A 23,190-nucleotide genomic window follows, 5' to 3' on the forward strand; every position below is an offset into this window, starting at 1 on the left:
CGCTCTGTTTGCCAGCCTGAATGGCGGCGAGGACAAAAGGAAAAAGGTCCAGAGTCTTTCCAGAGCGATCCCATGTCACATTACTCCCGTCATCTTATCTAGATTTGTGAGAAGCCTGGAATAATTCTGCATTCTAACGCTTTACTTGCACCAACTCCTTTTGTGGGGGCCTAATAGAAATAAGCGCCCTCCCTCCACTTTTTCTTTGCCCTGTTGCACACAAAGAAGTCTTCCCCCCCTCCCTTTGCCGGGCCTTTGGCCCAAGCTGTTACCACATACGAGGCATTCCCACATTAACTTGCAGGTCATTGACAGCAGTGTTCAGCTGCCCCAACGGTCAGTTTCAACACTGCATTTCTCACTGTACAAAAAAAATGCTATTCTGTCTTTATTTGTGTTGATTTCTATTGTGTAAGTTGATGATTAGCATGAATAACTGGCCACAGCTGTGATTGCATTGATTACAGGACATTTATACTTGAGCATACTCATGTTACAGATGACCTTCTGTGTGGATTATTTCCTGTTGTTGGGTTCATTTCTATTGTGAAACTTGGCAGTTATCATCAACGATCATCATCAATTGACAAGAGGAACAATGGCATCATTCACAAGACAGGTACCTAAAGTACATGTCTGTGTGTGTGACCTAGCACGCCATAAACTTTCTTTTTTGACTTTCTGGAAGATTTGTAGTTGTTTGGTCAGATTAGCTCATGTCAAATGTCTTCATTTCTATTGTGCAAGGTTGTCAATGATGATGAATAACTTGCAAGGGGAACCACCATATATATATAAATAATAGGACTCATATGTTTTGCTAAATAATGCAATGGACATTGTGGATTATTTCTATTCATTCTAATTATTTCGACTGTGCAAAGTGGTTGATTTCACAACTGGTGAAATTAGATTGGCCTATCCTATGAATCATATGACATATCATTGACTGTAAAGGATTTATTTAACTAAAGACTATGGATTACAGCTAGTCAATGAATTTATTTCTATTGTACAAGTTAGCTATGTGTCATGAATAACTGGTGAGACTTTATTTTTATTGTGCAAAAGTGGTAGTTATCACTGATGTGAGATGAATACATCGTATAAATTATAGCAAGGGTACATTTTGTGCAAGAAAATGCTAGTGACATTTTAGTGGACTATATCTAGTTCTTTTGTTTATTTCTAGTGTGAAAGGTGGCAGTTTGCATGACTAACAAATGAGAGGCGTGATTGCATTATAGATAAAACAGGTCAATTCTTGGCTCAACTGAGCATAGAATTAACATTTTAAAAAAAAAAGTATATTATTTTTAGTAATTTTGTTCATTTCTACTGTGCAAGGCGCTGGTTCTAGTCAACAAATGTATTTTCTATTGTGCAAGATCTCTCTCTCTCTCTCTCTCTCTCTCTCTCTCTCTCTCTCTTCAAAACAGATTCTCTTGAAAAACACATGAAACAGAAGGGCGGGTGAGCTGTCAAGGCAGAAGAGCAGGGGGTCTTTATTTTCATGCTTGGCTGCAGAAAATATCCCTCGGTGCCCCCCTCTTACACATGCCGGCTGGCTAGCAACCGCACTGGCAGAGAGGAACAACATCAGCGGGTGTGCATGAGCGCAGCCCGGCGCAGCTCCGCCCGGGGCCAGGTTCAGGTTTCCCTCGGGATAAGGAGCGCCACCGGAGCCGGCGTGCCAAAGGATCGCACACTTGCGTAAATATAGACGAATTAAAGGTGTCGCTGATACCGCTGCCTGCCGTGGCACTTGGGCATGCGTGAGACGCGGCGGGCGCGAAAGTAGGGCAGCTGTCCGCCTGGCTTAAGTCCGGTCTGGAGGACGGCCTGAGGAAAGTCTGAGCCAAGGGAATATTCAAAACAAGGGAGGGGGGGTCTGGGGGCATTTTAGTTTTCAAGTCTTTCAGCAGGCCCTACTTCATGCGGCCTTGTTGGACCCTTTAATATGATGTCAGCTTGTCCAAAGGCTCTAAAATATCTTTGATGATTACATAAACATTGTTAAGTCCTTTTGAACACCCTCCAGTTGTCATTACATGGAATGGTAATTGATTCACAAATTTATTTCTATTGTGCAAGGTCTCTCTCTATCTCTCCCTCCCTCTCTCTCTCTCTCTCTCTCTCTCTCTCTCTCTCTCTCTCTCTCTCTCTCTCTCTCTCTCTCTCTCTCTCTCTCTAGAGTTAGCATGACTAACAAGTGAGAGGCGTGATCACGTTACCGATAAAACAGGTCAATTATTGGGCTCAACTTAGCATAGGATTAATTTGGAAAAAAAGTATCTTATTTTTAGTCATTTTCTACACTAAACACTAAACATTTAAACGCTAAAGCTAAGTATAACAACATGGTTCTTAACTTAATTAACGTAGGCAGGATTGTGACCCGTTTTGGGTATTTTGATGGTTCTGACCAAGTCATTTCAAAATAAGATACTGCCTACAGGCTAAAGATTCATTACAACATTAAAGAATAAAAAGTTACATGTGAAATATTCAAAATTGTCTTCATAAGATGAGACAAGATAAAATAAGAGAATATAAAATGATAAGATAATCCTTTAATGATCCCTATAGGGGAATTTCAAGGTTGGTTCTCCTTCTCAAAGGAGAATCATTTGGATCGCTTTTATATTTCGACAAGGTGTTTGAGACAGATGAATGATGTTGATTTATTGAGTGTGTGAGTTTTCATTTGTAACGTCAAAGTGACCGTCAAGTGACTCAGTGTGAACTCTCGATTATTACGGGAGACTTGAACACTCACTTGAGTCAGCTCACAGCTTGGAAGAGGCGCGTCAAAGTTCAAGGAAGAAGATGGCCAGCACATTGGATTTGTGATAAATTCATCCACCGGCTGGGCATTGTTTTTATTACCCACTACATTCCACATTCTGTGAGAGGAGCCAGCGGCTCCAAGGTCACACACGCATACGCAAGGTAGAAAAGCCACAATAACTGTTTGCATAAAACTCCAGCTTATGCTGGCAGTTGCTGATTCCACCGACAAGCCGCGTAGACTCCAGTAAGCATGAATAATCGACATTAATTGACACTTGAGGAATTGTGTGACTCAACAACTATGCAAAAAAAAAAATGTTCTTGATGTTTCATATATTGCAAATACTACAATATTGTGAGAAAATAGAGAGAGAAAGTAAAGTACAAAAATCAACCATCAACTATGACTCTAGTCAAAATGTTCCTTATGGTGTACAAAAATATGTTACATTCATTAAAGGCCACTAAATTGTCTTGACTGTTTAGATTACATGTACGTTAAGACAGTTGAGAAGGTTCAAACTGTTACTTGTGCAGTTTGACAATGAACAGCCTTTATATCGCCTCGACTGTATTTTGCAGATTAGCCATCTATGTGTAACTCTATAACCTGACTTGCTGCCAGCGTATTCTGTGTTTGCGTTAAAATAAAAGCGTTGCCCCCCCGACTACAACAACACATGTTCCTAAAAAGATATTTGGACATCCAGCCACTCCGTAGGGGGTCTTCACAAGTGCTGTTGTAGCGAAGCAGGTGTCTATTTTGAGTGGGTGGGCAGCATGTTGGAGTGGGTGTGTAAATGGTGAAATCAGAGGAATAAAAACAAGACTGCCCTTCCGCTCAAACTGGCCCACACCCACACACACATACTGCCCATTCGATTATGCTGCTCATTACACAGCAGCTCATTAAATGAGGGCTGCCTCAGTCAAATATGGTTACAACATTGCTGTATGACATAAAATGCAGTGCTTAACATATTTATAAGACCACTTGTTTGCCTCCATCCTGTTTGAGACCATCCAGCATCGGTTAAAAATAATTTGCATTTTATGTTTGATGTTTAACTTCATTGTTTTTGTAAAACAGAAGGTGAACCGTATTTGTTAACAAAGATAACTTAATTTAATAACTTAATTTACTTAAAAATTTTAAAGGTTGGTCAAAGACAATCACATATTTGTTTTTGTCATCTTCAAAGAACTAAACATGCCGTATGTTTTGTCAACATAAAAGACACGTTTACAATATTATGTTTGTAAAATTTCAAAGACAATTAAAGGCAAAAAAAAACAAACGCACTTTAAAACATTTAGTAAACATCAGACAATTTAGCATCCTCAAATGTGCTTCTGTACAAGCTGTTTAGAGTTTTCAAAGGACATAACATATGTTTTGTCAACATCAAATGGCATTTACTCTTCCAAAACAAGTTTCAAACAACCCTTCTTTCTTCAGCTTAATGTCCATTTTAAATGCCTAGTACAACTAAATGTAAAATGCTTGGACTAATATATCAACGGGAAAAAAATCAAGTCATGACAGGTGAATTTAAGAACTGATGGGGGGAGTGGATGGGAGACATTTTTCAAAAGGTTTTCTTGATAATGACCAAAATGACTTCATAACTTCTTAAATCGCTATGGCACACTGCCAAAAACAGTGCTTCTTGGCATTCCATTACCAAAGACAATTTCAAGTCTCCAAATAAGTCAATTGTTCATGGTTTGTAAACATCAAAAATAGTGTTGCGACAAAACAGATTAGGGGCACTGAAGACAATAAATTCATATTTACAATATGCGTTTCAAGTTCTTCAACAACTCATTTGACTTTGATGATGATTGCAAATACTGAATTACATGATGTTTACAAACGACTACAAACATTTGGAATGGATCTCTTTTTTCAACCTTTTTTAGTGGGAAAGACTGTGTTAAATAAGTTATGTAAGGCAAAACATGTATAACATTTCAATGTGTACAGGTGGTCTCCCATCCCCTCTGTGCTCTTTGCTCCTTTTCACTCAATATTTGCACAGACGTCAGTCAAAAACTTGCACAAAAAGACCCCTCCAAAAACACAAAAAACAAGGTGGGTGATGTATTGATAAGTTCACAGAGCAACAGTTTGAAAATGTACGGTGCTGACAGAGTAAAAACAAGTAACCAATAATAATTAAGGTAACTTACCGAGCCTCTGAATGGGATCCGTGGTCTTCTCTGCCACTTTAGCTCTGGGCTCCCTGGCGGAGGTAACCGGTGACTTGCCGTAGCTGGCCAACATGGTGGCCGGGAGACGCTCGCGTCCTGTCTGCTTGGGTTGGAAGCGACTCGCTGCTTGCGGCCAGGTGCCTCCGCGGACTCGCTCTGACCCGAAAAGAACTCGTGAGCGCCGCCGAGGAAAGTCGAGGAGTGAGAAAGGGAGCGAGAGAGAGAGAGAAAGAGAGGATTGGGAGGTAGGGCTCCTTTGCGGTCCCTCCCCGGTGCAGCGCCCCCGTGCCTCCACGTAATATGAACCCGAAAGCAGGCGCCCATTTGCGCAGCTTGTCCGCCCGCATCAACACAGCAACTGACGCTTCTCGTGTCACTCACCATGGCCACGACACTTCTGTTATTTTTAAATGCTGTTATATAATATATGTAGCTGGCGAAACTTCCACTACCGCTTACATTTTAATACCGACTGTAAATGTTACTCAATTATATTCACATGGTTTTAAGAAAAAGGAACAAAAGCTGACATCTGCAGTTAGCATTGCGTTTGATAGTAGGACAAGTCACTTCATACTGCTTGGTGCAGTACCCCACCTGGCCCACAGGTGTCGTATCAAACACACGAAACAAAATAAATGAGAGGACCGAAGGAAGAGAGTTTTCTCAGGAGAAAGGAAATTATAGACAAGCGTATTAGAGGCCTCTGAATTACCCCAAATAAATCTCATTTTGCAATTTATGTATCAGGAAACACCTACTAGAGCAGCTAAAAAATGATTGGGATTAAATGGTGTAAGGTGTATGCCGAGTCTGCCGACTACCAGTTTGATTGTGATTGGTTAACACAGCTACGTCCCAGTTTTAAGAGGCGTAGACACATACAGAACTACATAATCTGAGCTGTTTATTTTTACTTTCCTTTCAAAAATATGGATTTTTTTTTTTTAACAATTGAGTTGTACAGGTTATAGGTCACACAAATGGTAGAAAGTTTTTTTTTTTCTTGGTCTAACTTATGTTTTGTATAACCAAAAGCTGCCATTAGAACAGGGGTGTGTAGACTTTTTAATTCGCATTGTAGGTTAGCTTCTTAGAAAACTTGTTTTTCATGCTGATGAAAACATGTACATGAACTATGTCTTCCATCCAACCATTTATTTTCTTGACCGCTTATTCCTCACAAGGGTCGCGGGGGGTGCTGACGCCTATCTCAGCTGGCTCTGGGCAGCAGGCGGGGGACACCCTGGACTGTTTCCCAGCCAATCGCAGGACTATGTCTTCAAAAATAATATTTATTTTTCAACAAAATTGTATTTGGTGTTTACAAACACTAACAGGTTAACTCCGTTGAAGACAAAAGGGTTTTTTGATATCTGTAAAAACATTTACTGGTATGTTAGCTAAATTCATTGTTCATATAGGTATGAATGTTAAGTGTGAACTATCATGTATCTCTTCTGCTTCAGTCCTGTGATTTGACAGGTGGTCGGTCCAAGAGAGGCTTGACTCCGGCCCTCACACGACATCGGCTGCTCTGGCTTTTCCGTCATCCTGAATGATACCTAAAAATGTGAAATTGAGTTATGTTTTTCATCATTAGTTACACTATATGTCAGACGGCATATTGATTATGTACTGTATACGCCTCACACCTTCCTTTAATTTTTCAAAACACAGATGCCATACTTGTATTTGAAGCATGACAACAGCCTTCAACAAGAGGGTGACGTCACCTTAACTTCAACTATGTGTTGCAGTGATCCACCTGAGTTAGGGGAAAAAAAAAAAAAAAATCGTTTGAGTAAACAGACACTTAAGTGCCACGAGCAATTTACCAATCACTGGGGAAGCAGCGCCATCGTGTGGTCATCCATGGTTACTGCTTTCTCACAGTCTCTGAGTACAATACAGCTTGTATGGACAGATATGAAGCACTAGTTTAATGTTGTGTAACTGTATGTTATTGTGATCAAATGTTTAAATAGGCGTATTATTATTATTTTCTTACATATTTACAAAGGTTAAAAACACACGCACGCACACGGATATTGAATGGGCTCTCCAAGGTCCGGTGAGATGAAGGCCTTCACAACAATATCCATCTTTCATCTTCCCTCAATTGCAGCAGTAGTGGCGGCGGCCATGTTAAGATTAAGTTTGCTAATCCGCACAAGCTGTGATCTGTGCAGTGGCTGTGGCAGCTCTCTGGCTCCCTCATCTCTCTGAGTCCAACCACAACAACGACAAGCCATGGCTATGATTTCTCAATCTTATCTGCCATTAAAGGTTTCATATTAACTGACTCTTGCCTGCCATTTGGCTCAAACTACTTGGGTCTGCTTCTATTATAGAAAACAGAAGGCCTTGTGTTATTTGGGGACAGAAAATTCCACGGTCACACTACTATGGTTACTATTACTAGTACTACTGCTATTCCTAGTAGTCACGATCCAGTTAAAATAGCGGACCATAAAATTATAAAAATAACTGAGAAGGCTCAGTTTAACAGGATGCCATCGTGTTTGTTTACACCAAACAGTTAAAATGAACCACTGGATTCCCATATCTTTACTTACTACTACAACTAGTAGTAGTAGGATGGCATTGACATTATTACAATACTACCTCCTAGTAGTTACAAGCAAGTAAAAATGGCAAACAACCATTTAAAAAAAACAAGTTGAACCAGTATACCATTGAACTACTTTGTTTCCACCAAATAGTTTAAAGGAGCCATTTAATTCCCCCGTTGTACAACTACTTTTACTAGTATTACTACTACTATTACTAGTACTCTTTATCAAGTCAAAATGGCTGACCAACAAACACAAAATAGTAAAGTAGGATCAGTTTAACATATACCATTTTGTTTACTCCAAACAAAAGAAAATAACCAAATGTGCAGCAAGTTGCTTATTTATGACACGTTTTATCAACTCGTCATTTATTTTATTAGCATTTCAGAGCACATTGTGTGCGCGTGTTGAAAAACTAGTTTGCTAGTCGTCCCCATTAAACCAAGCCTACTACCGAGGGCTGGGTACAGTCTAATTCCTGAAACTACCTAGCGTCACGGTGTGCTAACGCCAGCGTTTAATCCGCATAATAGCAGCTTTGAGGTATGTTGGAGCATGTTGCTGCTAATATCTTGACGAAATTAAGACACAATGTAAATGTCTACAAAGATTCAACAACAAAGTAATGCGGAACTCCCTACGGGAAGTACCATGTTTCCAGCAATTACACCAAGCCCGTGTAACCACTCATTGGCCTATCGTTAATGGTCGCTTTTAGCGAGTTTTTGTGACTGAGCTCCATATTTATTGCGACTAAATGGAAAACGTGAACAGCAATGACGTGTTTATTGAGAGATGGCAGGTTTGCTTGTTACTTTTATTAACCGCTGGCATTGTTTCGCATCGAAGGCACTTCGCTCGCCATTGTCGCTTCCTTTACGGCATCAGTCATGGCGTTATTGCCCTTTCTTTTCTAGAATGACCATTTAATAACCGCCATACGTCATTTAATGTGTTATTTGGGGGTTTAACGTGACTTCAATTGCTTGACGTGTCGTTTCGTGGAGGAAAAAGCCAACGCTCGCCTACGTTAGCAAGTTAGCTTATCCTTAGCGTGTTCTACACACATGTGTAAAACAACATAAGCGCTGCAACTTCAGATATAAGTCTTGGTCGCAGTAATGCGATCAATGTCGCTCCGCTGAGTCGTTTTTGTCTTTTAAGAGTATTATAGAGCAAAGTTGGTCTCGCCTGACCCACCCTTCTAACAGCGAGGGTCTCCGAGATGCGCTCGTCTTGGGAGCTTTACTGCATTTGCCGTTTGTTTACGCTGATTCCACAATTCCGCCTGCACCTTCTCACCACGCTATCCCTGGGTTCGTATCACTCCGCGCGACGCATTAAAAAAACTCACATCAAAGTATTTATGGTTAGATTCACTCGGGAATGATGCATTTCTCTTCCAATAGAGTGCCCACTTCATGGCGTGCAGGAAATGAATCGTAAGAAAGCGTTTCTGTTTCCAAACATTAAAAACGGACTAGTCTCTTCCAGCGGGCTCCTTCACTTTGCTGTAAACGTCGGGAGGGAGTGGGTTTTGCTCGTATGATTGACGTTCGTTTATGACTTTGGTTCGTAACTGCGAGCTCTAAAATGTCAATTAAAAAGCTTGTTATTTGTTTTACGGGCAATATATTGCCACGCTTTAACGCTCCTTCGCGTTTATAGTTTTATCTCTTTGAATTTATACCCGGAATTCACGGCTGGTAGCGTCCATACGCGGCCCGGGACTTCTTTCTTGGTTGTATGTGACGTAAATTTGATTGACAATTAAGCCGCCCAATAAGAAAATTCCATGATCTTAGCAACAGCAAAATTGCGCTCTTGCCCAATCCGCGCCGTGAGAGGTTGGCGCTTGCGCTCGCGCCATTCCGCCATCCGATTGGCTGTCAGACTCGTCACTTATCCAAGCCTTGTGGACCCTGTAGTTCAAATCGAGCTGCTCTGAAGGCGGCGTACGGGAGACCGAACTTCATCTCCCATAATTCCTCGGCGGAGGCGAGCGGTGGTGTGCGCGTGGCTGGAGGCGGAGCGCGTATATAAATGCGAGCTCCCTCCACTGGAGCAGCATACTGGACGCTGTTGTGACGGCGGGACGTTATCTCCTAGTGGACGCGGGGGTGTGACAGCGTTGAAACGGTTAATGGTGTCAAACCCTTAAAGGAGTGTCGTTTTGTCATTAGTTTGACTTTTTGGACAGTTTTTGCTCAAAACTTTTTTTGGGAGGGGGTATTTACTAGTCATTGTGGATGTTTGTTTGCTAAATTGTGGTGGAACGACCCTTTGACAAACTTTTTGTTGCCGTTTAAATAATACCGATAAGGTGTTTTTTAAAATGCATTGAAAACTAGAAGGAAGATAAGAGGAGCATCACGATGACAGAACCAGCGGAGCAGACCGACCACCTGAAAAGTTCGGCCAGCCCATCAGGTGGGAGCAGCAGCAGCAGCGGCGGCGGCTCCAAGCATCTCCCAGCCGGCCACCGCGCTGCACCGCCCCACAACGGCGACAGAGGGCGCCAGAGGAGCGGCAAGCACCACCAGGATGTCAACACCGACAAGTTGAAGGGGGTGTGTCCCGGAAACGAGCCCCACAACGCTGGGGACGCGCCGCCGCAACCGCCGTCGGGTGGGCTCCACGTCGACTCTGACACCGGCCTGGCGGTGGACGCCCGCCTGGGCAGGAAGCGTCACCGCCGTCGCGCCGCCAAAAAGAAGCGCAACTGGAAGCCCTACTACAATCTTTCGTGGGAGGAGCGGAAGGCGCTGGACGAGCGAGAGACCGCCCGGGCGTCGCGCCTGCGCGAGGAGATGTTCGCCAAAGGGCTCCCGGTGGCTCCGTACAACACCACCCAGTTCCTCATGGACGAGCACGACCGCGAGGAGCCCGATCTCAACACCCAGGCCCGGCGGCCGGACGACACGGGAAGCGAGGAGGACCTTTTTGAGAACGACGACGAGGACGACGAGGACGGGAGCGGAGGAGGCGGCGGGGGGTGCGGGGGCGGCAGCGACGGCATCGGGAGGCCGGGGAACGCCGGCGGAGAGTTTCTCCAGCGGGACTTTTCCGAGACCTACGAGATGTACCACGTCGAGAGCCTGCAGAACATGACCAAACAGGAGCTGGTGACGGAGTACCTGGAGCTGGAGAAGTGCATGTCCCGCCTGGAGGAAGAGAACAACCGGCTGAGGCGCGCCGTCGTGGAGCCCGGGGGCGGAGGTGCAGGCGGCCTGAGCGTGGAGGAGCCCCTGGCGCGTCTCCGGGAGCTGGAACAGGAGCTGGAGAGACTCAAGGCCCAGAATACGGAGCTCCTGCTGCGGAGCCAGCCCGCCGCGGACAATTAGGGACGCTCGGGCAAAAACCGTTCACAACAAGGTAATAAAAACATATGCGACGTTTTCCTATATGGACTTTCAATTCCCCCCAACATGTGGCCAGAGGGTTAAAAAATAATAATACAAAACAGCTTTTCCTATCTTGACCTTTATTTTGTATTTTTTTTGTGGGGGTTCAACATGGTCCGAGGTTTAAAAAAAAAAAAAAAGTCAATACAAAAACAACTTGTTCCCAACTGGGCTTAATTTTTTTTTTTGGTCAACTTTTGGACTGAGCTCATGCAAAAACTAAGTTTCTGTATTTGAATTTTTGTTTTTGTCAACATTGGCCTGCTGGTACTAGAAGGCAATTAAGAAAAATGTTTTTCTATTCAGAGTTTTGGACTTAACATTTTTTTTGTCAACATATTGCCCGAATTTAAAAACACAAACTTAATGTAAAAATCAGTTTAATTTTTGGACTTTTGAATTTAATTTTTTAAATATTTGGCTCATAGTTATATGTCAATGCAAAAAGACAACATTTTTGTTTTGACTGTTTGTTTGTTTTTTTGGTCAATATTCAGTGATTACAAAAAACAAAAAAAACAAACACCTTTTTTGTATCTGGACTTTTTGTTTTGTTAGCATTTGGCTGGAAAGTGAAAGCCATGACAAAACCAACTGTTTTCCTGTCTGTAGTTGAAATGGTTTCTTGTCGACATTTTATTTTTTAATTTCCGAATGTTCTATCTTGCATTTTGTTTATTACAACAGCCAGAAATAAGACAACCATTCAGGCCAGTTAAGTCCAATGTTTAACATTTTAAGAGTTTATGGGTGTGTTAACAGCTGTTCAATAAAAAATGTTAGAAAATAACACATTTGTGTGTCAATCTGTTTACAGTTTTGACATATTGTTATGCAATACATACATTTACATAAGAGTGTGAACATCTGATGGTCTTTGAGGTTTCAACATTTGGAAAAAGAAGAAAACCTTTTTTTTTGTAAGTGTGGACGGAGCCCTGTCACACCTCATCAATACCATAAAATGGCAACAAAGCACGGTCTAAATGAGAATCCTCAAGTCACTTCAGCACTAGCCTATAGATCGTATTCACATGACGTCATGTGCCCAGTACTGTGTGCCGTTCACGGGTCCAAGGAATGTAAAATGGAAACGGACAAAGAAGTGTCTGGAATTGCAAAGATAAATCAAAAGGATTTCCAACCGACAAAGTCTACCAAAGTGTGTTCTGACCATTTTATGGTAAGTGTCATTGTAAGATGGTAAAAATGCTTTGATTATAATGTGATATGTGAGCTGCTAGCTCTGGCTTAAAATAGATCTGGTGGTCAAGATGTTCAAAGCAGTCAAGTGCTGGAGTTTTATTAAAAATTTTGACACCAATTTTTTTTTCTGCAAATGCATATCGGCTTCAACTAACGGTTATCAGCCTCATTGACTACAGATAATCAGTATTGGCCCTGAAAAAAAGCTATATTGGTCTCTCCGGATACCCTCCTAAAAGTCTTATATTCTTTAGCCAGCAGCCCAAAAGTTGAAATTGTTAAAAGTGTAGGAAAAAAAGTGATGAATCAATATTTTTCTGGTCGCATGCGCCGTCAGGAAACTAGCTAACTTGGTTTAAAAATAACCTGTGATTCTTCACCCTGAATTTACAAATGAAAAACACAGCAACCAATAAAAACCCGATATTAATGCCTTATTTTAACATTTTTGGGTTGACTTCCCCTTTATTTAATTGGGTGCTTCCTCACCTGTGGTAGAATGGAGGGCGCCACCTAGAGATTCAGGCAATAAATCAACTTCTGTTTTTAAACATACTTCTGTTTATTTACATCATATATAATAATAAGCTAAGCAGAGTTATACTCGTAAGCCATTCAAAAAATGTACACACGAGGGACAATATGTTACATATGAAGTATGTACAACAACAACACATAAGCAACACCTTTTAGTTAAACACCACGTGGGAGAGTGCATAGTGTGCTTTTTCTTTTCTTTGTCTTTTTTTTTTTTCCCCCTTAAGAATTCAATGTACACATCTTTGGAGGCGAGCCGGGGAAGGAGGAGGAGATAAGAAACCAGCATGGCACTGTGTAACATTCCAGAAAGGAGGCACTTGTTTGAATGCAAAGAAGTTGTGAGGGTTGAAGTCACGTGACCAGGAAGTGACAAGAGGAAGCGATGGAGTGATGCTTTAAAAAAAAAAAAAAAAAAAAACCTGACACAAAAAGGCCTTCGTACGCTGTGATGTCACGATACAATATATAACACTGTTTATATATATATATTTATAAACAATATATTAAAGGAACGTTTCAAGTAGCGCCTGGAGAAGGAAATGTTTGTAAACCATTTTAAAAAAGAAGTATTATTAAGGTTTAAAACAAAACTCATATATATATACAACTTAATAAGGCTTTGTACAAATGTTACAACTTAAGAACAAGAGGAAAAGTAACCAACAGTGATAACATGAAATGGTTTGAACTTTTTCCCTCTCTCCCAACAATAACACACCCACACAGACGCACGCACAAACAAAAGCACCGTTTCCCAGGAGAAAAATTCATGCGGGAAAAGACAATGGGGACTGTGAGCAAAAGTTTTGGGCCACCTTCAAAGCTGAGGGTATCAGACTTCCAATTCTCAACTTGATTTTTACCTTTAAATATGTCATGTGCAGTGTTGATGTTCCAACTGTGCATAATGTTACGCTTGCTTTACAATAATAAATGTGTGTAAAGTGGGAGTGAACTCAAGACAGTCATCTCACACCACAATAAGCAGTAGTTTGGCATATGAACAATTCTTAATTTGGAGAAAAAAAAGAAAAAAAAGAGAGGCTAAAAGCTGTTTGTCACTCCCAGTTGAAGTTTTCTGTCAAACTATACATAAAACTAAATATTATTCAATTGTGTAGTTAAAACAACCCAAAAATGTCTTAAAAATGCTCTAGCTAGCTTAATGCTAACACATAAAGGAAAACACAATTGACAGGCTAATGGATGGCATCATTAGTCATTTACTTTGATTCAATAAAAGTGTTGTTTATTTGAGAATATTTTTTAAAATTGCTTTAAAATAAAAAAATGAATATGTTCCTGTTTACATGAAAGAAAAGCACTTTTTGTGTGTGCATTTTGTTCCGTTACTAAACTCAGTGACTCAAACCGTGACTTTAAAAGTAAAGGTACATAGCGAACCTTACTTTTGCCGTACTGTGACATTAATAAATATTAAATAGCATCAAAAGTTACTTTTTTATGATTAAGCAAACATAATATCACAGTATTTGCATGGACATCTCTTTAGAAAGCAGAGGTCTCCAACATAAGGCTTGGGGGGCATTTGTGGCCCGAAGGATATTTTACTTGACATCAAAGCCCCACATTTTTTTTAAATCACTATCGTGCTACCATATCTTAGGCTTGTGAGAGTTTTTGGCAAAGCATAATTCTGAAGTGGCACCAAGTGCAGGGAAATCTATCCTGTCACAGAGTCCCAGACACGTCTTTTTCCAAATCTGGTTGCACGGAATGTTTTTTTGTTGTTGAGCACAGGGCGCCCTCAAAGATGTCTTGAATGCAAAGAGAGTGTCGCCGGGTTCAAGAAATCAGATGTCATGACTCAACTAGACATGTTGAGACATGTTGAGGCGTGTGCAAAGTAGCAGGGGAGATGAGATAGAGGACCGTGTCACCAATCTTGTTAATGTTCTCAACTGATATTAATAAAGCTTGAGAAGATTGGATTACTTGTACTTTTTAAAATACTTGAACCCCTTTTATGTGAAATACTCGATCTCCAGCGGCCCCCACAGAAGCTGAGGTTGAGACCCCTGTTAGAAAGTTTTGAGAGTGAATCTCAACTAGTGACCCAAAACTTTTGCACAGCGGTGGTGGTGATGAGGTCAGAGTGCGTCCACCCGACAAAAGCACACGTTTACAAGTGGAAAGCTTTGGCAATAAACTTAAGATTAGAAAACAAGTAAACAAGTCGGTGCGCTGACCCGCAGCTGGGGAGGGCGTCGGCGTGGCATCTTGCGGATGAGCATGTTGCACCGATTGTGTGCCCGCCAACCCTCACAGGTACTGGTGGAACCTGGACGTGGGCGCCTGGCAGCCGGAAGACGCTCGCCGGACGCCGTCCTCCTCGCCTTTGGGGCTGACGGGCGAGAGTGGGAAGTCGGTGACGGCCAGCGGCGGACGCTTGTCGCCGGGCGCCTCGGTGGGCGACGCCACCACCGTGTGCCGGCGCCAGGCCCGCCTCTTGCGGCGGCTCTCGGGCGACAGCGGCTGGCGCATGCCCACGCCGCGCAGGTCGTCGGCCGAACCGGCTTGGGCCGGCTTGGGCCGCAAATTCTCCTGGCTGCTCCCCGACGACGTGTGCCTCCTCGCCTTCGGCGCGTCACCAACGCCGGTCGAGGCGCCCGCTACGGCGGCGGGGATCTCCAGCAGGTCCATCGAGCGAGCTTTCATCTTCTTGCGTGCGAGGGTGTCGCACTGGATGAGCTTGTGCGAGTTGAAAGACGGCCGCGAGTGCGCCCGGTGTGACGAGGACGTGGACGACGGCGTGGTGGAGCGCGCCCCGCCGCCGCCCTCCTCGCCGGGCTTCTCCGGCGCACCGACCGGCGAGGGTTTGCGGGGCGGGGGCGGCGGCTTGCCGGGACGCTCCCGCGAGGCGAAGCCGCTCTCGTTGTCCGTCTCACTCACCATCTCGCTGTGCTCGTCGTCGGCGTCCTCCGCGCCGAGGCTGCGGCCCAGCGTGGACAGCGTGGAGTAGCCCGACACGATGGAGCGGGCGTCCGCCCGTCCGCCCGCCTCCTCTTCCTCCTTCCCACATTTCGCCACCGCCTCTTCTTCTTCTTCTTTCACCTCTTCCTCATCCTCCTCCTCCCCCTCAGCGCGAGGAGCGCTGCCGCTTCCCGTCTCCTCCTCTTCGTCCTCCTCCTCTTCCTCCGCCTTGATGGGCTCGTGCTCCGAGTCGTCGTCGGTGCTGCTGCCCACCCGCCGAGCGTTGTGACGCTTGCGGCGCTTGCGGCCCGTCACCGCCGACATGATGGACAGAGTCAAGAAGTCCTTGGCGGTCAGGTCCTTCTTGGACCCCCAGGAGCCCTGAGGCAGAGCAAGACATTTGGATTACTGCAACACTCTTGATTTAGTGGATTTTTTTTCTAGTGTTTGCGTTTGTTTCTATTAGTGTTGTTCCGATACTATTTTTTGGCCCCTGATACCGATACCCAGCTTTGCCATATCGGCCAATACCGATACCATACCAATACCTAAGGTTTTTTTTTCCTCCACATGAAAAAGCTGTCCTGTCGTTGGTTCAGAGCATTCAAGGGCCAATAGGATATCTTAGATCGGCATGCAGTGAACATGTCACATATCAGTAAATGTCGTGCACGAGCAAGACACAAGATGCTGCATCCAAAATCCTATATTAGCGTTGGAATTAATGGTATCGGCATGTTACTTGTGAGTAGTCACCGATACCGATACCACTGTTTTAATGCAGTATCGGCACATCTGCCGATACCAGTATCGGTATCGGAACAACACTAGTTTCTATTGGGAACTTTATCACGAATAACTGGCACACTCAGGCGCGAGTCGATGGCCGTTTCTGACTGTGGATTATTTCTCGTTATTCTTATTTCTTTTGGGCGAGATGGTGTACAGTGTTCCCTCATTTATCACGGGTTCATCTTTCGCAACCTCGCTGTTTAGCGTATATTTACAGCGTGCTTTTTTTTCGGTTTGTTTATTTTTGTTGGTCATTGCACGGCCATATTTCTTGAACCCTCCAACGGTGTTTGTCCCACCGCTCCACAACTTTGCATTCCGGAGATAGAAAATACTGTAATGTGCTGTCTAACAAGTAAATTCAAAAACATACTTTTAACAGAAAAAAATGACTGTAAATATATAATAATATAACATATATAATAATATATGACTGTAAAAATAATGAATGAAAAAGCATTCATAATAAATAAAAAATCATACCAAAACGAAAAAACATCTAAAAATTGAAAAAATATATACTGTGCTGTATACTTCAATAAGTAAATAATAAAAAAACTACTTTTAACATGAAAAAAATCATGTAAATGAAAAAAAGAACATATATGATGAATGAAAAAGCATTTATAATAAGGGTAAAAATCATACCCAAACCAAAAAACATAAATGAAAAAATACATATAACTAGAGCTGCAAGCAGCTATAAAGGGCCCTCGCAGCCCGGGCCACGTTGGGGTACTTGCACGTTGGGGTACTGGAACATTGGGAGCAGAGTTTCTGTGAAAATGGCATAATAAACCTTTACATGTGGATTTTTCTTTTGCCAGGTGTGATGTGTGTCAAGCTCAATGGGTTTTGGTGAATGTTAAGACCTGAAAAAAATCAGTGTACTTTTTTATTTTTAGGGAATGATTTGCCCTGATTTGTATTTTTTGTAAAAGTATATATACACATCATCGCTCGTACTCATTGCACAATGTTGCTGTTATTGTCCATAGAGGCTATCAAAAATAAATAAAACAAAATAAAAAAGTACGTATGTTTGGATCGGTCTGATGCCAGTGACATTTTGAGTGGTGGAAAGTAAAAGAATATTCATAAATGACTTAGTTATCACACTTAGAATGAGTTTACAATTTTTGTAAAAATACCGTAAGTGTGGTATTTTTTTTTCATGCCTCAAGGGCTAGGTGGCGCTGCATATATAACTTAATGTTGTCATTGACATAGTTTCAGGCCTTGACTATAAACATACATGTCAAGTTTGGGATTTTTTGGAGCATATACCGGGGAATTATTAAGCATATCCTTTTTCATTGCGAAACACAAAATTTGATGCCCCGTCCTCATCATATAGTATTTCGAAAAGTCAAGATTTTTCCCCCTGTCGCACAGTAGCTAAAAACGTAAAGTATGACATTTATTGTCACCACTAGGTGGCACTAAATGTATAACTGAATTTTATTATATAGATGTTTTCAGGCCGTGACTATTAAGTTGCATGAGAAGTTTGAGGTTTTTTGGAGCTTGTACATGGGAGTTATTAAGCATTTTGTCTTTCTGGAAAAATGAAATCTTAAAGGCAATATTTGATGCCCCGCCCCCGTCATATAGTATTTCAAAAAGGCAAGACTTTTTGCCCAGTTGTTCTCTCAGGTCTTGAGATGATACATGCCAAGTTTGAAGTCAGTTGGATGAAAAATGTTTACAAAGCGGGAAAAAGCATGACCACAGTGAATGTGCCAAAATGGGCCAAAATTGGACATTCAAAAATTCATAGCTCACTTCCTGTACATTTTAGGAAATGGCTTCCACTGACTTTTTTGTGCGTCTCGGGGTGCTACACGTGCCTGCCAATTTTCATAGCTCTAGGTCAAACGGGCCGGGATTGGTTTTTATTTTTCTACGCTAGGTGGCGCTATAGAGTCGCGTTGTTATGACAACTTCATAATATCAAATTTTTCGCTGGACCCGAAGAGATTGCAAAGTTTGGTGAGTTTTCGCAAATCTTTAGGCCCTCAAAAATGCGATCGTTTGCGGAGAATAAAGAAGAAGAAGAAGAAGAGGAAGAAGAAGAAGAAGAAGCGTAATAATAATAATTCTTACAAAAACAAGAGGGACCTCGCAGCGGTAGCTGCTCGGGCCCTAATTAAGGGGATTTTTGTTTGTTTGTTTTGTTTTTGGCTCCATGGATTATTTCTCCTTATTGTATCTATGCTGCATTCGAGGATGGTCCAAAGTTGGATTTATCAGTTGTTTTTTCCCAATTCCGACCTGAAAGCATTTGAGGTGAAAGTAAACAACCAAAATGGTGGATAGTGATAATTTGTTTTTATTTTTTTTTTTTATTTTAGTCCTCAAAACTCATTTTGACCTCCAGCAAACACACATTCTCACATTTTTGCTTCATTTATTGTTTTTAATCTTATTTCATAAGCATCTACAGCTCAGTAGTTGACTGTATAATTTAATTCAGGAAGATAGCAGCCTACTGTCACGTATGTTGTTTTACATCAAGTTATGTCAAATATTTATGAATGAAGAAAGCTATCTAATTTCATACTCATACTCGAGTGACGTCACATTGTAGTCAGTCGGTGAAGTCGGAGTACTCCCCCCCCAACTTCCCAAGTGGACTTTCCGAGTTCAAGAACACACTTCCTGGTTTGAAGTCTGCAAAGTCCAACTTCCCACCATCCTCGAATGCAGCATTAGTTGTGTTGTCCAACGTTTTAGTTACTATGAAAAAGTGGCGACTCGAGGCGCAACTATCTTTGTACATGCCTGATTGTGCATGTTTTAGACTTTTTTTTTTTTTTTTTTGAGTTTGTTTGTAGTCACTCTGCTTATTTCTATTATGCAAGGTGAAATATACTTTGCGTATAGCACACAGGATTATTCTGAGTAAATGTTTTTATATTTGTTTAGTAATGTGGCAGGAGCTTGAATCATGATGCATAATTGTGCACATGTTGCCGTGAGTGACAAACTATGTTGTGGACTTTTTTTTTTCTGACTATGTGGACTATTTCTCGTTCTTATTTTTATTTCTATTATGCAGGACGGAAGTTATGAGTAACAGGCAAAAGGATTGCAATTTATGTACCAGAGTGTGCTGTAGGGACTTTTTTGGTGGATTATTTTGATTTAGTGTGTTTATTTCTAATACGCAACGTGGCAGTTATTAACTGGCAAAAGCAGCAACACCATTAAATATATTTTATTTTGGCTGCTTGTATCTGTGAGCTTTTTCTTTTTCTTTCATAGGTGAGGGTATGAACGTAGATTTCGTTCTTCACCACAACGCAGCGATACAGAGACCCCAAGACCCCAAGATACTTGAAATCCTACCTTGGATTTTGCGGAGTCACTGTTGGTGGAGTCTGAAGGGAAAAGAAGACGACATTTAGTGACGCAGGACAAAAGTGACGAATTTTGTAAGGAAGGCACAGAGACATTGGGTGAGATTAGTAATTGTTTTCAAATGATGTCATCAAAATGGAGGGTGTGGCTTCCAAGGCTGATGTCTGTCAGTCACAACCACCTGACAATAGAGGGCAGCACAGCAAACTTGTGCTCTAAACTAAAAGAGCAACACACCAAGTCTGACTTCCTCGGTGCCCTCTTGACTTCATACACACGCACACGGGAGGACAACACTATGGAAGCCCATTCCTGCCAGTTAATAATAAATAAATAAATAAAATAACTGGTGGGAATGTACTTCCATAGAATACACAATGACTTTCATGAGAAACAGACATTAATAATAAAAAAAAAAAACTTCAAAAAGATCATCAAAAGTTGCAGTCAGTGACAGAGCAACGGAGCAATTATAAAACAAACACAAAAATAAACACACGCACATACTCATTAGCAGGGAAAGTTAATAATAATAAAAAAAAAAGTCCTAAGCCTTAACATTTTTTTCCTGGGATCGGGGGTGGAGTCAGTGTATCCAACGCATGCACACTCCAGTGTTCCCGAGCTACTTCGCGGTTCGTTTATTCACTCTATCACAGATTTTAATTTGTGATATTTGCAACCCGGTTTGTGCTCAAGGTACCGGGTAAGCCATTCTGGGATTAAAAAGAAAAACGCAAACACAAAGTTATTAAGATGGCGTGTTGTTCTCATGTACTGCCAGGGGTCAGAGTGCACATCCGCTCACATTCATTTATGAATGCAGCGTATAATCAACAGCTCGGCATTCATTTATTCTACACTGTGAATTTTAAAAGTTAAAATAGAGGCATAAACTACTACTTGACAGATAGTGACCTATTGCAGGAGGGCCTTGGAACGCATCGCCAGCGAAAAGTGAGAGTACACTCACTGTTTAGGCAATTTGGCCAAGAACTTTTTGGCAATGTGCTTGGCAGTGTTCAAGACGACCTACAGTTCAAATGTAAATATTAGAAAATAAAGGTAATAGTGATATAACGACATGTGAGACTCAGTTGGTCTAATTGGTCTAATTAATTAAATTAAAAAAAATGATTGGGTGAAGGGAAATTTATGCAAAAAAAATGTATAAATAGGTATAGAGCAAAAGTGAATATAGATAATATTGTAATTTTAAATTGTAACATTTCCGTTGGTTTTGTTCAAATCAAACAATGGCAAAATAAGTTACAAGAATTAGAAAAGAAAATAAACAAATGCAATTTCACACTTTTAAACACAATTGAAAGTACTTGTTTGTTTGAAAAGTTTGGTGTAAGCATTTGATCAAGTGCTACTTTTTAACTCATCTAAACGTTGTGTGATGTAAATGCTAAATGATGTCCCTTATTTTCAATCAATCTGTCATTAGGGCCCATTCCATGACGTCGGCAACTGTGGCTGTTGCACCTGGCAAACTATTTGGATGTTGGAGAGTGCAAACTGCTACATTACGGACGACGTCTCCTTTGTGGTGTCGGAGAACCTTTTGCCGCTAGTTGCATACACCAGCTTCTTCGAGCACAACACACAGAAAGAAATACATGGCACGCTTAGTTTCTAGGGATGTACCGATAAGCGCGATATCGTGATAGTAAAACTTCCACAATATCATCGTCGTCATGTACACGATATTTACGCAATTGCAATGCATCTGTTAAAAAAGTCAGGTTAATTTCCATTTGTGCAGTTCTACCATCCTCTGCTGGCTAGTTTTTTAAGTGCAATTTTATTTTCACTAGGGATGTTTTGGCCCTTCTATGTTTAAAATCTACACTAATTGTCAGAAGAAGGAAAACGTAATATGCCTGTAAAGCAAGTCAATGTGTGGAGGAACTCAATGTTTGCGTGCATTAGCAACATTATATAATAATAATAATAATAACAATAATAACAACAACAATAATAAAACATAATCCATCCATCCATCCATCCATTTTCTTGACCGCTTATTCCTCACAAGGGTCACGGGGGGTTCTGGAGCCTATCTCAGCTGGCTTTGGGCAGTAGGCGGGGGACACCCTAGACTGGTTGCCAGCCAATCGTAGATAAAACAATAATAATAATAATAATAATAATAATAATAATAATAATAATATAACATTGCTGTTATGTACAAAAGCACAATACTGTGATTTTTTTTAAACATGTTTTTTTTTGTTTTGTTTTTTGTTTTGTTTTTTACAATATTGTGACCTTTTTTAAATATCGCTAACCTCCCCACAATATCGTGATAATTACCGTATCGTAAGCTTCATATCGTGATAATATCGTATTGTGACATTTAGATATCGTTACATCCCTATTAGTTTCTAGGTACCAACTCAAAGAAGGCTTGCCGTCTTCACAATTTCCTTCTCTCCACGCCCAGCGTCATTTGTTCTTAAGACTGTTGTCAATGAGGACGTCTTCCCCTGGCTACATGAATGTATTCTCCATTTTTCGGATCTCATTTCGATGAAACAACCGTCGGCTTGGATGCTGCATTCAAGACAACTCGGAAATAATGCTCATGCTTCAAGATTAACTTGGTTGTGCAATTAAACAAGGTTTGGCAAGTTTTTTTTTTGTTTTTTTTTACTTTATTTGTTTTTCTCTCTGAATCATATGCAAAAGCTGGAGATCTGGCATGGTGCCGGAATACTTTAATTAACATGGGAAAGTAAAGGCAACATGCTCTCACAAACACCTCGAGCTGTTACTGTGGCAGAAAAGTCGCATTGTCACAATGACACACGAATGCACGCCGCGTGTGCACACATACACACAGAGATTTGAGGACAGTGAAGGCAATATGCTCTGACAAACCTCTGACTGCTACTGGGGGGGAAAGTCGCACTGTCACCATGACACACACACAAACACAAACCACACACACACACACACGTGTTGGCGTCCTACCGCAACGGTTGCTCCAGAGGCTCAGCTAAGAGAGTGAAGCAGAGTGAAAGTCACAAGATGAGTGACATGCAGGGAGAAATACAAAGCAGAGAGGACAGGGGGAGGAAAAAAAAAAAAGTGCGGCTATTGCTAAATACTAACTGACCAACTTCTGTTGTCATGCTACTCGCTGGTGTGCCAATAGAAGGGAGGGACTTTAACAGACAACTTTCATTACCAATATGACAAAAATGTTAATTATTTTTCTATAAATAAAATAACAACAACATGAGAGACAGCTTTCTAGATGCTGATGCTATATGTTGTGGTAAAGTTGTCTACTGTGGTAATATTCAGTTTCATAATAATACGTCAATACGTCCAATAGAGTGCATTACTGACCT

The 23,190-nt window shown here is 41.5% G+C and overlaps 3 protein-coding genes across 22 annotated transcripts in view; 1 reads left to right on the forward strand and 2 right to left on the reverse strand.

Annotated features, from left to right (window-relative positions):
- Positions 1–9,320, reverse strand: part of plcd3a (phospholipase C, delta 3a) — a 38,307-nt gene extending 28,987 nt beyond the window's left edge. Inside the window, exons 1-3 of one of the 8 annotated variants that reach the window (XM_077494703.1) lie at positions 9,277–9,320; positions 6,663–6,775; positions 4,987–6,572 (exon numbers count right to left, since the gene is read on the reverse strand). In XM_077494703.1, coding sequence (XP_077350829.1) covers positions 4,987–5,080 — 94 coding nt within the window. In that variant the 5' untranslated portion in view covers positions 5,081–6,572; positions 6,663–6,775; positions 9,277–9,320. The other 7 variants (XM_077494739.1, XM_077494698.1, XM_077494722.1 and 4 more) reach the window with 7 other exon arrangements.
- On the forward strand, positions 8,111–11,780 carry hexim1 (HEXIM P-TEFb complex subunit 1). Of its 4 annotated transcripts, none has more exons than XM_077494797.1 (2): positions 8,111–8,129; positions 9,938–11,780. In XM_077494797.1, the coding sequence occupies exon 2, from the start codon at positions 9,962–9,964 to the stop codon at positions 10,928–10,930; it is 969 nt and encodes a 322-aa protein (XP_077350923.1). In that variant the 5' UTR covers positions 8,111–8,129; positions 9,938–9,961; the 3' UTR covers positions 10,931–11,780. The 4 variants fall into 4 exon arrangements, with proteins under 4 accessions (XP_077350923.1, XP_077350906.1, XP_077350914.1 ...); XM_077494780.1 differs by lacking the exon at positions 8,111–8,129 and adding an exon at positions 8,329–8,388; XM_077494788.1 differs by lacking the exon at positions 8,111–8,129 and adding an exon at positions 8,483–8,902.
- Positions 11,781–12,734: 954 nt separating this feature from the next.
- Positions 12,735–23,190, reverse strand: part of arhgap23a (Rho GTPase activating protein 23a) — a 77,346-nt gene continuing 66,890 nt past the window's right edge. For all 10 annotated transcript variants that reach the window (XM_077494867.1, XM_077494876.1, XM_077494857.1 and 7 more), the window contains 2 exons: positions 19,814–19,845; positions 12,735–16,051 (listed from right to left, as the gene is read on the reverse strand). In XM_077494867.1, coding sequence (XP_077350993.1) covers positions 15,020–16,051; positions 19,814–19,845 — 1,064 coding nt within the window. In that variant the 3' untranslated portion in view covers positions 12,735–15,019. The remainder of the gene's footprint in view (positions 16,052–19,813; positions 19,846–23,190) is intronic.

The sequence above is a fragment of the Festucalex cinctus genome, chromosome 1, assembly GCF_051991245.1.
Source record: "Festucalex cinctus isolate MCC-2025b chromosome 1, RoL_Fcin_1.0, whole genome shotgun sequence".
NCBI classification, from domain to species: Eukaryota; Metazoa; Chordata; class Actinopteri; order Syngnathiformes; family Syngnathidae; genus Festucalex; species Festucalex cinctus.